The 16,658-nt window shown below is 42.7% G+C and overlaps 1 protein-coding gene across 4 annotated transcripts in view; it reads right to left on the reverse strand.

Annotated features, from left to right (window-relative positions):
- Positions 1 to 16,658, reverse strand: part of APBA1 (amyloid beta precursor protein binding family A member 1) — a 241,529-nt gene that overhangs the window by 35,182 nt on the left and 189,689 nt on the right. For all 4 annotated transcript variants that reach the window (XM_034967608.2, XM_003824746.6, XM_055091880.1 and 1 more), the window contains 3 exons: positions 13,358 to 13,453; positions 8,965 to 9,004; positions 5,134 to 5,279 (listed from right to left, as the gene is read on the reverse strand). In XM_034967608.2, the coding sequence (XP_034823499.1) occupies positions 5,134 to 5,279; positions 8,965 to 9,004; positions 13,358 to 13,453 (282 nt within the window). The remainder of the gene's footprint in view (positions 1 to 5,133; positions 5,280 to 8,964; positions 9,005 to 13,357; positions 13,454 to 16,658) is intronic.

The following is a 16,658-nucleotide window of genomic DNA, read 5'->3' on the forward strand; positions in this document are numbered from 1 at the left end:
ACTCTATTAATGACAAGCACTTAGCCTGACTAGAATGCTGCAGGGCACAGTGGGAGGAAAGATGCTTCACACACTGGCGGGTCCACCTTTCTCTAAGGCAGTGGTTCCCAAACGCTGGTGCAGAGCAGAATCTCCTGGAGGGTTTGTTAAAACACAGACTCCTGGGTGCCACCTTCTGAGTTTCTGACTCAGTAGGTTTGGGGTTGGGCCTGAAAACCTGTACTTCTAAGAAGTTTGTAGGCAATGCTGATGCTACTGGTCCAGGGATCATGCTTTGAGAACCAGGGCTCTAATGCAATCCCCTAAGGTATATGGGGGCTCTCTGGAAGGATATTACTTCTCAAAAATGATGACCAACAAAGGCAGAATGAACACATTAGGGAGGGACCAAAGACCAAAACAAAACAAAAAAATGTTTAATGACAGATGTCTTCTAACTCTGCTATTGTGCTCAGATATGTCATCTCTTAAATTGTGGTAGATGGAAAAGCCTTTAAATTTCAGAGCCCTCAGCTTACCTTGTATTTTTGTTACCTAACATTCTTTTTGGCTTGTTTTTACTGCAAGTTTCTCAAGCTCAAGAACTGTGTATTGGTTAATTTTTATTTCTAAAGGGCCTATCACAGGAGTCTGCACAGCAACAGTTGGCATTTGAGGCCAAATTCCTTTGTTTCTTTTCACATTAAGTAGAAAATACCTGGCCAAACCGCAGCTCCAAATTCTCTCTCCATGTGGCAAAGGAATCTTGTAAATTTTTTGTTAAATTAAGAAAACAGTAATTTTCAAAACCCCAAGTCCAAATCCAATAAGCAATGTTCAATTTTAGTATACAGTTGGTACTACATGAGTGGCAGACACCACAATTGACAAATGGAAGAGAAATTAAAGACTACTTTGAAATGGAAACCTAAGCTTCAAGGTCAGCGTCTGTTCAGAGATAAAGCACCACGAATAACAGGGCGCTTGGTGAGCAGTTCTCATTCACATCCAGCCACGTCCATCTGGTCAAACAAACAATGTAGGCAGAGGAAGAGAGGGACAAAACGGGGGTCCCTGCAGGGAGTGAGGGAAGAAGGAGGAATCAGAAAACAAAGGAGGAAACTACCCCCACCTTTGTTTAGGTGAAAGTGCCAAGCCAGAAATTACTAATCAGATTAGGGTTAAGGACATTGCTAAATGGATTGCAAAATAAATCCACAGAGCTTTTCTTTCTCCTTCCTTCCTGGACGGACGCTATAAAGTCTGCAGCTTTGCTGTGCTCTACGTCCTTTCTGTCAAGGTGGCCTAGAATAACTTGTCCTGAAAGGTCAGTCTCTCTTTAGGAAACAGCGTGGCACCATCTTCCTTACAGAGCAGCGTCTCCCAAGCACATGTGGGCACCCGGTGCAAGCTCCTTCCACTTGAGCCCAGCCCAGCCTGCTCAGGATCAGCACTCTTTGCCCCCAGCTTCCCTTTGCATTGATGAAGTCCGTGTACGCTCCCTGACACAGTCACTTTTTGGAGAGTGCTGACTTAAACAGGTATCTCCATTTACACTTGGAAAAGGCTTCTAGCTGGATATAACGTCAACCAATCTGATAAGCATTTTAATGGATGTAAAAGGAACATGAAGCAGAAAATATTTAATGACAGGCAACAGTTCCTTCCAATGCATAGATGCACATTGTAAAATGATACTTATAAGTTATAAATGAAATGTAACCATTTAATTTTACCACTCTATAATGAATTCCTCATGCCAGAGTAATTTGCTTGTAAAAATAAATCTATGTTTTCCAAATGCCTATTCTGCTCTAGGCAGGTCTAAAATGTATTTATAATCAGAAAGCCTCTATCTTGGTTGTTCTGATCAACAGAGCCATCTAATTTTTGATTCAAATGAACTGTGGAACTTGGGGATACCAATCCTTTGGAAGCTTTGAAGTAAAATCTCTGATTTCTTATGAGGCAGCTGGACTTTAAAGAAGGAATAACAACTCTATAGGACACCACTTTGGACATAAGAAAATGTAATTCACAATATAATTGGCACTGATGAGCTTTGGTACAGGGATGCTGTGTACCCCGAACATTGCTTTACATTCAAGTGATGTGCCCCGTGCCTGCTTTTTCCCTGTAAGGCCATCTCAGCACTACCTAAGTGCCATAAGGGGACTGGAAAGGCATAAATGTTCTGTCTGTAGGAGTCCAAAGCTATCGGACGGCTAATAAACAAGGTGTCCCAAATGAAACCTGAACCTTAAAATGTTTGAAACCTTGATGGATAGAACCTAGAAAAAAACTCAAGGCAACGTGCAGTTTTCAACCTCAGAAGTCTTCAGTACTCCTTTGGGGGCAGACTGCTGCTTTATTCTGGAAGATACGCCTGAACGGGCTCTGGTAGCATTCCTTGATAGGGGCTCTTTGGCATTTTGGTAGAGACAAAATCTTTGTTTTGTGGCTCTGCCCTGGATGTTATAGGGTCTTGAGCACACCTGGCTCTGGCCCAGAAAATGCCCCCAGTCATGGTGACAAGCAGAGGTGCCCCCACTCATTTCCAAACACATCTTATGAAGGCAGTCCCTGTCTATCAGAGACCCCAAGTGAGGCACACCAGGCTTTTGTGCTTCCACCAAACCTGGGGAAGCTAACAGCACCATTCACCTGGAAGCCCAGGTGGCATATCTGGTACCCATGGGGCACGTGGAGTCAGAATCATGTCTCTATGTCTCTTTGATTTAAAGTTCTCTGCTTTATACAAAATAGGACGTGACTGTGCCTGAGAAGCAGCTTGCTCTCTCTGAGAGGTTTGTGGGTTGTTGTTTTGAATGCTGTGCCTGGAAGACAACTAAATTAAGATGGAGAAGACCTTGGGGAGACTTGCTGGCACAATGTCACTACTTCGTGGAAATGGGAAGACAGTGAAAGGGAACTAAGCCAAGCTTGGATGGGCAGCTCCCCAAGAACATGGTGATGTTCTATCCGTAGCATTGTTTAGTCTCAAAGTCCCAAAAGGTATGAAGGTCAGACTGTCTCCACGGAGTTGTCCTGTTGGGAGCCATGGGGCAAGACACATCTCTTTGGGTAGGGGGTGGGGCTTCCCCTAAAAGAACTGGACCTTCCCACTGTCCATCATTCTGGGAGAGGCTAATTTTAGAAGAAGACAAACACCACAGAAATGGGCCTTATGGCAGCAGGGCCTCTGAGGCACAGGCAAGGTTTGTGTGCCCCAGATGAAGTGGCTGAGTGGATCCCTGACACACGGAAGGAACTAAAAGGTCCTGTCAGTAATCCTGACCCTAGGTCTGGCCTAGCAGGGTTGTGACAACAGTCACTCTTGAGGCAGTTGCAAATCACTCCTCCCTGGTTTATAAAAACATCGTAGTCATGTCAAAAGTTACGGCATGGGCTTTACTGTCCTAGGAGGAGTTAAGAGAGGGGCCAGCTCTGAGCTTGGGGGAGAAGCATTTCCTCCAAGTACAGAGAGGTGGTCACATCAGTGGGTAACACACAGAGGCCCCAGCAGCAGGAGCGGCAGTGAGCAGCCTGAGGAGGAAGCCATGAGAGGGACGTGGGGCCATTCATACAGCATCCTGGGAACTGCAGGATAACTGGACAGCTGAGGGTTCAGGCGCATCACATTTACGGTGTTGGTGATGGTATGAGCTATTCACCACATGGCAGAGTCTGGACACGTGACTAACGTAAGCATCAGCTTGGGCATGAGGCCCAAACCAACTGCCTCTCCTCTACAAGCACCTCTTGGAATTGCTGGTCACTTACTGTTCCTTTCTACCTCTCAGGCAGAAGGCAGTGGTCAGAGGTGTTCGCATCTGCAGGCTTCCCCTGCACTCTGGTGGCACTCGGCCTCTGACACTGTCCTCTCCTTGGGCACACCCCACACACTCCCTGGCTTGCTTTGTCATTCCCTCATTCATACTGCTGAGCTTGAGAACAAGGATCTCACTTTATCAGCTACTGTTTTTCCTCCCTGCCAAGACCCTGCACAGCTCTTCATGCCTAAGTGCTCAAGGAATAATTTTTTCTTTGATTGCGAGATTAAGGATTCTCAGTTACTGCGGTCTACCTGTCCCTCTTTCTCCTTCCACATTACCACACAAACACCAGGGTGCAACCTGGGAGTGTGTGAGAGAGAAGGTATGAAATATGGAATGGCTCCTTGAGGGAAGAATCCATTTTGACCAGTTGAAACTGGATAAAACAGACTCTTACAAGTTCTAACCTATTACAACTTGCTGGAAATACCTGGTCCTGGACTTCTACCATGATGCTGTCCCTAGGGCTCTAGGTGACAGTGGCCTCAAGGCTCGGGGAGGCTGCCCAGTGGTTCCAGGTGCTGGTGGCACAATGGCATGTGGATGACATAAACACACCTTAAGTGTTCCTGGAGTCCTGGTTTGCCCATGATTCTAGGTAGTTTTGGTATCATGGTGGAGATTCTAGAGCTCTGTGTTGCTGCATTTATTCATGGGAATAAACCAGTTCTGGATGGTTCAAACTAGTTGTGAATGACTTAAACCAGATAAGAGTGGTTCCTCCTGGATCAAACAGGCTCGTTCCTTTTATGTCTTGATTAATGAGATTCAAACATGTTATGATTGGCTCAAACTAGTTTAAACTGGATTAGCCTTGCACTGACCTTAGACTAGCCAGGTTAGATTTGATCAAAGGGTTCATTTTCCTTGAAGCAAGCCAGTTCAATCTAGCTTGAACAGGATGGACTGGTTCAAAAGCAATGCCACCTAGTTTGAACCAACTCTGTAACATGAATGTTTGCCACTGACCTCCAGCTGTCAGTGGAAATCCAGTGGTACATGTCTTGCACTTGAGACATAATACTCAAAACGGCATCCTTCCTCATTACATCAACTTTTCAAAGGTTGTGATCATGAGCACTTCTTCTCAAGACTGGCCATTTATAACAACCTAAATAGATCATGTTTGTATATAAAGACTCCAGTAGATTTTGGAAATTTTTGTTTTGTTAGCAGGCACATGGATAAGCACTGCCTGTGTGATGTCATCTCAAACCACTCTCCTCTAAACTATATGTGGAGTTGTGGCCAGTGCTGTAGACTGCTCCAGTGCCTACACCAGCCCCCTGTCCCTGTTGGAGCACCCAGATGTCCTCACCTTGATCCTGCTTACGGCTTCCTGGGCCTGCATCATGCGCACGTTTTTGGAAGGAGTTTTGTCTGAGAGCAGCTGAGTGGAGCCAAGGTAATTGGCGGCAAAAATGATTCCATCGATCAAGTCTTCGGGGTCGCAGGGTCCCGGAACTGTAACACATAGAGCCACAGTGAGGAAGCCATCCTGGGGTGGGGCCTGCCAACCCCCTCAATGGCACATCACCCCTCTCCCATGCCTCACTGCTGGCACAGGTGAGGCAGAGCCAACCTGCTGGTCTGAGGCATCTCTCTGTGTCTATCTGCACCCACACCTCATTTTCAAATAGAAGGCACAGTTTCTAAAATATTTTGCTTCTCTAAACCATTTACTATGGAAAGTGATGCAAATATTTACTTAAACATGGAACATAAAATTCAGCAATAAAGGATACTGTTTCTCCTGTTAGACTGTGAGCTCTTAGGGGACAAGGACCATGTCACATTCACCTCTGACTCTCTTGTCTTACTGTCACCCAGGTGGTATCAACTAGATATTTGCTGGATAAATGGTTAAGTAACTAGATGGCTGTCTTTTTAGAAAAGCTTTTTACAGCAATTCCTATTACTTGCCCCCCCATTCATATCTCTTCCTCCATTTAATCCATAATGGAAGAAACAAATTTATAGATCAGAAAAATAGGATATCTGTTTCAGAATGTCTGGATTCCTGTAATGGCTTCTGACCTCAATTGTGCAAGACAGATAATGTGACCTAAAGCCACAGTCCCATGCTGTCAATCTTGTTCACTTACAGGTTATAATGTTCTTGGCCTGTGCCCACACATAGACAGATTCCAAGGAAAATCAAATTTTCTGTTCTATTTTACCAGCCTTTTAAGTCAAACCTGTTTTAAATATTTTAATTGGGGGCACCTGTTTCTAACCACAATTACTTGTAAACCCTAACTCGAAATTAAAACATGTCTGTGATTAATATATAACTGTATAACAGTCTACTTAAAAAGGCATTTTAATCTGCAATTGAAACATACGTATTTTATTTTCTTTCTTTCTTTTTTTTTTTGAGACAGGGTCTCACTCTCTCGCTAAGGCTGGAGTACAGTGGTGTGATCTCGGCTCACTGCAACCTCTGCCTCCCAGGTTCAAGGGATCCTCCCACCTCAGCCTCCCAAGTGGCTGAAACTACAGGCACTACCATGCCCAACTAATTTTTGTAGTTTTTGTAGAGATGGGGTTTTGCCATGTTGCCCAGGCTGGTCTTGGACTCCTGGGCTCAAGCAATTTGCCTGCCTCAGCCTCCCAAAGTGCTGAGATTACAGGCATGAACCACCATGCCTAGCCTTGTGTATTTTATTTGACTTGACTGGTACATCTGCGGAGACTAAAATATACATTTTAACCCACTGTTAAAACCTCAGGGTCTTAAATTAGATAACTTGTAATGGAAACAATTTGCTTTTTCCTCTTGGAAGGCTAATCTGAAATGCTTTTTATTTTTATCCTTAAACATCAAGCTCATCTTGAGTTTACACAGCTGCTTCCTGTGCTGAACTACTTATCAGAGTACAGATGTAAAATAATCTACTCATTTATCTAAAACTAAGGTGGTGCTTGAAACAAAGAAATTAAAAGTGTTTTAGGAAGGGCTTTCACAAAGCATCTATGTAGTAATTAAATAAGGAAGCCTGTTATTTGTCTTATTCTCCATTTTTATAAGCAAGACTTTGAAGCTAACACTGTGAGTGGTACACAGACAAATCTGCCTCCACTACATACCAGTAATTCACACTCTACTCAACAGCCACAGGGGCCCGCTCTGAATCTTTTATAGATGTGAGATGGATTCGGGCTATATATGATATACAGTTTCAGTTGTATAGCAGGGAAGCATATAAAATAATATATGAACAGGTCTGAATCCACATTACACTTTATATAAAGTAAAAGATTGTCAGTTCTTCTATGATAAGTTCCTGATGATGCATTTATAGTGTTATGGAAACATAATCATTATTGCCAACTAGATATGAAGAAGAACGATCTCATCTGGGATATGAACTTTTAAAAGTCTTCCATCTATTTTTTAAAAATCAATGTTAAAAGAAAACAAAAATTAACTACCTTCTCTACGGGACTTCTAACATCATATATTCTCTGATTTGGCGCTATTCACTGAGAAGGTCCCTTTTTGACTACAGTAAGTGTGGGTATGGGGATATGTTTAAAAGCAATCCAAATTATATTAAATGACTGTAGAAATGCCAAGCATCCAAGACACACAAATATCAGACCTAAACACCTTTTGAGATATGGTCTTATGTCATTTATCCTTTCAGGAAATTGAATATAATTGAATATCACTGTCATCGCATCACACCCAGAAAAATAAAAGCCCCAATTTCATAAGTTCACTTTGAGCTCAGGGATAGTATATTCTTACAAAGTAAAAAAAAATTAAACCCTTAATGATCCTATGTCAGAGAATTGCAGGTTTTCTTTTGGCCTTTCGGAACATGGTTTCCCTTTAGTGCTGCCTTCGGATTGCTCTGTGGATGAGGGAGCACACATGTGACATCCTCATACTCAGGCTAATGCTGAGCCTGAAAAATCTCTAGGCCTGGGGGATGAATATGAAGACGGGAGCCTTCAAACTTCAGAAAACTTCCCAGAATGCTCTCACAGAATTTCAGGGCCTCACAAAAATGATACAAATAATTTACGATGATTCAAGAGAGAAACCTAAGTAACTAAACCAAAACTGTGAGCTTGTCCTGGGCTTTGAGCCCAAGGGTTCATGAAGGTTTATGAGCCCTGGTAACCCTTTCCCAGGCAGTGGAACACAATGACTGTTTATGCACAGGATCCAAAGTCCAGACACACCCTCAGAGAGATGTCTGGGCGTTCTCTGGCCTCCAGAAAAGCCTCCTTCAAGGAAATGGCGATGCACCCAGGTGGACCCTCAGCATCACCTCTAGCCAGAGAGTGAGTGCCTCTTTGTGAATGAGAAATGGTGCCTGATTTGGTGCCCCATTTGGATGGTACAGTCTCCAGCTGGAGTGCAGAGCTTGGCTGAACTTTGGCCCCACTTGGCCTTAGAGTAGGTGCCCTTGTGCAGTGAGTAACCTGCACAACCATGTGTGGCAGCCCCACAAAGACACCGGTTTCCAGAGAGAAGTATGGTGCCAGCCTGCCAATTCATAGCCTGGGTCTGCACTGCCAACTGTGGGATCTTGGGCAAGTTATCCTCTTGATGCCTCAGTTGTCTCATTATAACATGGGGATAATAATAAAACTCACTTCACAGGATTGAAGTGAGGATTCAATTAGTTATTACATGGGAGGTGCTTAGAACAGAACCTGGCAGAGTAAGCATGCGGTAACTGTTACTATTACTAGCTCATCCACGTAATAGATGAAAATTGCTGGGAAGGTTTTTCTTATTAAAAAAGACCAAAATTTCTGCCTTAGTTAATGTTCATTCCCACTTGAATTTTTCTTTTTGAATGTATGAGGTGCACAGAGACAGAATAAGGAGACTTGGGTTTTGGATCCAGTGTGACCACTGCTAAGCTGCATGACACTGGGTAAAGCCCACAGCTTCGACTCCAATTTCAGAGTCCTCATCCACATAATGAGCAAAGACGTGAGGAGGATTTCTGAGAGGCTCCCAGCTATCATCCTTTGAGTCTAAGATCCTAAGACTGTTAACATTGTGAATAAGTGACTTTGTGGCCTTTCTTCCCTTCCATTGTCTTATATCTCAGTGCTTCATATGCCCCAATGCTAAAAGATTCATGAATGACTCAGTGCTCAGTATTTTCTTTTCAGCTCTTACCTTCAACGTAGGTTGGGAATGAAGCCAAGCTTTTTCTTGACTGTAATAAAGACAAAGAGGTTTCAAAAAGAGCAAAGCATAATGAAATATGCATTAACACAATCATCCATGCAACATGAAAAATAAATACATAATCAGTGGCAGTTACCAGTTATTGATCATTTTTAGTTAGAGAAAGTGAAGTGCAGATAAACATGCATTTATTAGTAAAGGTTACCTAAAATCCAGAATAGTCCATTCATATTTTAGATAATCTAGAAATCTTACATTTCACAATCAGAGAGGTATTTGCCAACTAAAAAACAATCCCACAGACAAGTCTCTTAACAACAATAAAAAGGGCACAATTTGTATTCTTAAGGATCTGCATTTCCATGTGAAAAACTGATTAGTGAAAGCACCAATGCTATGATTATAGCTGAAATTAAGAATTCTCTTAGAGAAATTTATTTTACTCTTTGCCACAGTGATCTCTCACTGTGCTAAAAATGTGTGCTAGAGTTTTTAAAAATCTCTTCATCTCCTACTGATTTATTTTAGTTGAAAAATTTCATTATATAAATCATTATTGTGTGTTATCTGAATAAGAACACAACAAAGGAGTAAATTAAAAACCCTGGAATTTCTTTTGCACCTCAGAGCAAAGGTCAGCGTTCTCACAGCACTGTTGGAAGCAGAGATGATGAGCTAGACACCTTTTAGAGCCTGACTAGATGGCAGCTTAACTGCCTGCTATCAGAGGAGCAAAACTCACCATACGTTCCTTTCAGAAGCAGATGTCCTAGATGTAACACTGACTGAGATAAGAGGAAAAAATTCACCCCTGCTTCCACCAGTAGTAGAATTTGTAGCTAGTGTGTCTGGACCAGGGTGACACAAGCATCACAGGAGAGTGGAGAGCTAGTGTTAAAGACAAGTCCCTAAAATGGGCAGAAGGTAAGGTTTGCATGGCCAAGAATTCCATTGCTGAGAACCTATCCGGTTCTTAGGTGATTATTTAAATGCATGACTTTAAGAGGAAAGATATCTGGCACTGAATAGCTGTTGGATAGGCTGACCTGCATAGAGGGAAGACTCTGGGGTGCCTGGCAGGCTGGATGAGGAAAGCGCCCTGGGTGAGTGTTGGGATGTCATGGGGAGCAACTCCCTAACCTAGCACTTGACACAGTGCTCTTTCCTTGGAGGATGGGAATGGCAAAGGGATGATAACTTGGTTAATACTTGGACAACAGTCTAAAAATAGTAGTTTTAATTGTTTTGTGAAAAATTGGGGCAGTTGAAGAAACCTAGTTGTAAGACTCCAGCTCAATTCAGGATAATGACAATTCAACACGAATCACACAATAATACATTGTACAGGGCAGCTTTTCAGTAAACCTGCTGCATGTGTGCTCACTGGGATGAAATGGTTCTGCACACCAAAGTGGGTGGGTTTCTAGTGCATCAGGAATGAAAAGTTACTGGCTAGTAATGCATTTATGAGAAAATGCACACCAAATAAAAGCCAGGATATGTGGATAGGGGGAAAGAGAACTCCAGTTTCAGCAGTGCTTTACGTTAATTTTATTTTCCACTTACCTAAGTGAGAAGATAGGCCCAGTTGAGAGCCAGCAGCCAAATCTGTCTAATTCAGGTTGGTTTAAAGAAAAGAAAAAAACCCTCATAACTTCATGGTATGCAGATGGAAGCTAGCATCTTCATAGGGGCCTAAAACTTTTAAGTTATTATTTCCCAACCATTTCCCTACCCTTGTCCCAAGTAACTATAGCCTGGGGTAATGAGAGTTTGTTTAATCAGAATTGCTTAGCCTCCAGGTACATCTAAGAAGTCAATTCACATTTTCTTGCTCTATTTTGATACTTTTCTGAATGCTAGACAGTGTCCAGATTTTAGCAGAAGCTACAAAAGAATTACTTTGGTCTATAGCTCTAAAAGCTGCCGTTTTATTAAGAGCTACACCAACATGGCACATGTATATGTATGTAACTAACCTGCACGTTGTGCACATGTACCCTAAAACTTGAAGTATAATAAAAAAATTTAAAAAAAGATAAGTTTGAAAAAAATAATTTGGCAAAATAAAGTTTACCATCTTTAAAAAAAAAGCTGCAACAGAGGGCATTTGGTACATTCACTTATTCTCTATGCATGAGCTCATGACTAGCTTTCTTAGTCTCTGGGGTAGTAAATTTTTTTAAAAAGAGTTTTGTGAAATGAAAGAATCTCTAATTATTACACACAAATAGGATTTTCATCATCATTTCTAAGGATATATAGAAACATGAGCCAAGTCTTGTAGGAACTGAGAAACTAACAAATTTGCCTTATTATATCTAATGTATAATCAAATGCTGAATATTTAGATGTCTGGTTAGCCCTTTATTTCACATGTGGACTGAGATGAACATCAGTTGATCCTTAACTTTTCAGAATAAATAAATAAAGTTGCATTTAAAAAGCTAAAGGCTAAGATCTTTGGGGTTTGTGTTTGGGGGTCACACAAATCGACTCGTGCAGAACTTGGAGGCACAATTGGACAACTGGAACAATGACAGACAAGGTACCTTGTCCATGTAGTCTGTGACCTGCAAACACTTTCTACTCCAGCAGTGGCAGATCTTGGCAGTTAAGAGCACGGGTTCCCATGAGTTCTGGATTTGAATCCTGGCTGACCACTTGTGAGCTCTACAATCTCAGGTAAGTTATTCAACCTCTTAGCTTTTTCAACCAGCAAATGAGGACAGTGATACCTACCTCACAGAATTATTTTAAGAATTAAATGAGACACTATCTGTGATTTTTCTCAGCCCAGTTCCTGGAACATTGTCAATGCTCAAGAAACGATAGTGCTCATGACTGTTATCATCAGGGCACCTGTCCTTCTTTTCTTCTTACTATTTGTTCTCACCCAACCATGTGATATAAGAATGAAGCAAACTGTGGAACGGTGGGAACAGCAGAAACTGTGCCCTTGTCACTTGTGCTCCCAATGGCCAAGTGTCTGAGGCTCAAGACCAGAGGAGACCAAAGTATATTTCTAGTCTAAATTCTAATGTTGGTGTCATTTCAGAGAAGGTCTATGTTTGTTTGTTTGGTTTAATATGAACAGATTAATAAAAAATACTTTTCCTTTGTGTAAACATTTAATGGCAAATATATGGTATTCAAGGGTGCCTTAAGGGTAAATTTTAACTAAGACTCCCTTTAAAAGCGATCTGCCACTCAGTTTAAACGGAGATTTTTTTTTTCATTGCATTTAACATAAAATTATCAGCAAAATGAGGGAAAAGGAAACCACTGTTCATCATGTGGTTTACCTCTTTAACACATCTCCTCAGTGTTGATGAGAGAGCAGCTATATTTAGAGTGAGCTGAGCCCACACACAGATTATGGCGCAGACCAACATTTACCTGATGTTGGCTCATTAGCAGGTGTGGGTGGCAGTTCACTAGGTGTAAAAGGACCCTGGGTACGGGGGAAGGCAGTGTCTCCCCTCTGGGGCTGCCCTTTCTCAGACCCAGACACCTCAATGGGAGAAAGCAGCATCTTCTCACTGAAATGCTCCACATAAGCAAGGCGACCACAGAATTTGTTGTCCAAAAGGGATACTTTAGAGCTGCACTGTCTGGCAGTCTGCAGCCACACGTGGCTATTTAAGTTAATTAAAATGGGATAAAATGAAAACTTCAGTTCCTCAGTTACACTGGCTACATTTCCAGGGTTTGACAGGCACATGAGGCTAATGACTACCATAGTGGACAGAGCAGAAGTGGAACATTTCCAGCACTGTGGAAAGTTCTCGCAGGCGGCACTGCACCAGCAAGAGAGAAGGGCGCTCATAAAATGGGCTGCCTGGACAACAGGTGTGAACTGGAACCACACCCTAGGTAAACTGGGAATGTATGGCCACTCTATTCTTATGAAAGATATCTCATTTGGGCCTGAAATAAAGGGTATTTAAGAAACTAACACATTTCCCAAAGCACACAGCAACTGCAAGCCCATGGCATCAGCAGGCATGTAACGCCAGGAGGAAAGATGCTGTACGTGGAGTTTTTGGTGTCTGAGGTCAAGTGTTGTTCAACAGAATTTCCTGCAATGATGCAAATGCTCTGTAATCCACCCTGTCTGAGCACTTGAAATGTGGCTACTGTGCTTGAGGAAATAAACTTTTCATTTTATTCATTAATTAGACACCTGCAGCCAGTGGCTATCAAACTGGATGACATGGCTTTAACAGGTGAACTGCACACTGGAGAGGAGAAATCAGGATTGTTCTCACCAGGGTAATGTGGGTCAGGAGCGCTGTAGGATGCTGTATTAGGAAGCACAGAACAGTATTAGAGTAAAGCAAAATGGCCCAATGGCTTTGGTAACAAAACGGCACCCTACCTCTTTATTAGTGGACGCTTCCACAGGGTCACTGGGGTGAAGAGATGTGCTTGATGACTCTGCACCCAAGGGGGAGGAGCTGCCAGGAGACGGAGACTAGAACACAGCAAGAGGAAACACAGTGAGAACTTGAGAGACTCGGCAGACACTTGGCTGGGGGAAAGGGGCCGGGAGAGAGAAGCAAAGCAGAACACAATCGAACAGACACTGCAGTGGGGAGAAAACCTCTTAAAAAGGAGCTGCCAACTGTACATAAAACACTTGTGGTTTTCAAGCTTTCTTTTTCAAGTCCTGCCATGCTTTCAAAGGAGCTTTCATAGCTATGGGCCTTTTTTCCCCTTAGGCCAAATGTTGAAAGAAAATACAGAAAAGGTTGAAATTTAAAAATCCTAAATGAATTGAGCTAAGGATATTACACAAACATGTTTAAAACATTTTTTTCTTACTGACGAAGCCAAATATTTAGGGTACCGAATGTCTTAAAAAATTGCCTGCCCCAAATGAAAAAGTAAAAATTAAAACACACATTTTTAAAGAGGTAGCTGGGCCTGATTTTGATGGCTAGAAACCATACCACCTGTATTTTCCTAGTCAATTCAGATTTCAAATATTTTGTCGGATTTAGTCTACAGGCTATTGAAAATTCAGAGAAATTTCAGCATTTTAACATCCAAACACTACCTTGGATGCTCTTAGAACAGTTCAAAAATCCTTTGTCAAACGGTGTATCGGAAAATAAGGCTTAGAAAAATAGGCTCAGGGAGAATGGCCTGGTTGGGTGTAGTATTGCCTGGGCTGATGGGACCCCAGCTCCCTGTGCAGGCAGGCCCTGCTAGACGTGAATAGGAAGCTCCCAGGTCAGTGTACACAGAAGGTGCTCCATAAACATCTTCTGAATGGATGGGCAAATAAAACAAGCAAGCACAGGGATGGGACTGATACAGGCCAGGAAAACACTCCCCAGCCTATAGCCAAACATTGCTGTGTGCTTCTGAAATCTTGGGAGATGAAAGGCATCCTCAGGTGAGCCACAGAGATGCTTAAGAATTCCACAGCAATGGTCCTCTGAGAGGAAGGCTGCGCTGCTTCACAGTCTGTTGGCAATGTTTGACAAAAGGCATAAAATACAGAGAAAAACTAAACAGAGATGTATTCTCTCAGGAAGCGTGGGGATGCGTGGGGAGGTAAGTCCTGGGCAAAGGAAGCAAAATAACCCTATTGCTTGCTTGAACCCATGTCTGATCTCTCGGGACCAGCCCCCTTGGGGGAAGCTGAGGCACAGAGACATCAGTAAAATATTTTCATGGAAAGGGATAATGTTTCACACAGCAATGGTGCTGGTGTTGGGGCTGAGGGGGCACGCTGATAGACAAGGGGGAGCTTGGTGAGCACTGTGTGAAACAAACAAACAAAAAAATCTTTCCAAAAAGTCTGAATTATGGAAAATATAAAGGGCCACAAATGAACAGAAAGATAATGCAGTGAAATTCATTTTAATTCAGATGAAGAAGTTGTATGATCCCAGCCTAATGCTGTGAGACTTGAATTTGTTTCTTGTGATCCCATACACCTGATTCTAGGCAGGGAGGTCAGGACAACGAACAAACCCCTTAAATATTCACATGCAGACATCAGACACTCTGTGGGGAAGCCAAGAGGGCAGGCCCAGGGTAACAGCTGGCATAAAGAACCCCAGGCCCCACAGCCCCTGGCTGCAATAAAGTAGCCCCGCATGCCTTCAAGAAGAAACACACACAACTTTTATTTGGCACCAAAGAGAGCTAGTGGGTACTTGCTGATTTAGCTCTCTGGCTGACTCCAAATTAATGTAGTAAAGTCTTCATGAGAATTTAATGCCTTTAAATTTCCCCAGTTTTTCAAATCTGAAGAGCTTCTTTGGATATGTACGATTCTATTTTTTCCCCCAAGTAATTTTCTGTCACAAAGATTTTAAGGGTCTGGCCCCCAGGGAACCTGGTGCAGCTGGATTTTCTTTAATTGCATGGTTTGAGGGCTGTATCACACCTTCATTAAAAACAATCCTCCAGAGAGTCTCACATTTCCTATTTCTCAATTGCTCTAAATCTTCTAAAAATAAATTCTTTACAACATTATGGGGACCTGATGATCTTAGGATGATGTAAGAAGATAGGTTATACAGAGAGCAGGGGCATGGAAGAGGGAGCCCGGACCCCACAGTAAAGTGAGGTGACTGCTGCTGAGTACCCATATGGAACAGGGGGAGGAGGCATAAATGAGCCTGCAGTGGGCACTGCCCTTACAGAGGCTCTGGTTGGACCCACACCAACCTCATCAGGGACCACTTCCCTGCAGACCCCGGGTGCTCTTGCCTTTGGCACATGCTTGAGCTCATTCGAGTTTCCTCCTATTTGCATGTGCAATTAATGACCTCCACTTAGAAAGTTCACCCTCATTCTTTCCTACATTCAATGTTCAGCTCAAAAGCACTCATCTTGCTGAAGCTTCCGCAGACCCTATTCACAGTACATTCCTTTTCTCCACAGCCACGTGCCATGCTGTGTAATCATCTGTTCACGTTATGCCCCTTCTCCCCCAAGAGCTCTCAGGAGGTAGGGACCTTGTCTTGTTCATGTTCATCCTCCAACTGCCTCGCCTTGGGTCTTGTAAACAGTAGGCACTCAATAAATGTTTACTGAATAAATGGCTTCAGTTTATTCAGCTTTACAATGTTTTCCAGCTTGCATAGGAAGCAGATATGTTACAGATGCACCCAATGCTTTCTTCATTTTTCAGTGGTCAATGGTAGGCCCTTTTGACACAGCATCCCTCTAGTGTTGTGTGTAGAATATTCAACATGCAGTTTTTTTAAACTGAAAAACTTTTTTTTTTTTTTTTGTAGAGACAGGGTCTCGCTATGTTGCCCAGGCAGGTCTTGAACTCCTGGGCTCAAGCAATCCTCCTGCCTCAGCCTCCAAAAACACTGGGGTTACAGGTGTGAGCCACTGTGGCTGGCCTCAATTTGCATTTTGAATTAGAGAAATAGTCTTTGCCTTTGATGACTGTCACCTGGGCTCCAAGGACACTCTTTTGATGCAGAAAGCTGTCCCCAAATGAGAGAGGACCCTGTCTAATGGAAGCCTTAAAATCTCCACACCATCACCTAAATGTCAAGGGTGGACAAACAGCTTCAAAACAGACATGGCCGCGTGAAGCCTAAACAATGGTGTTAGTGTTTAACTCATCTCAAATGTCTGCTTTACAAGACCTTTGTCCATTACGTCCAACTTCCACTTTGATATACTCTTAAAAATGGAGAAGA

The sequence above is a fragment of the Pan paniscus genome, chromosome 11 (assembly GCF_029289425.2).
Source record: "Pan paniscus chromosome 11, NHGRI_mPanPan1-v2.0_pri, whole genome shotgun sequence".
NCBI classification, from domain to species: Eukaryota; Metazoa; Chordata; class Mammalia; order Primates; family Hominidae; genus Pan; species Pan paniscus.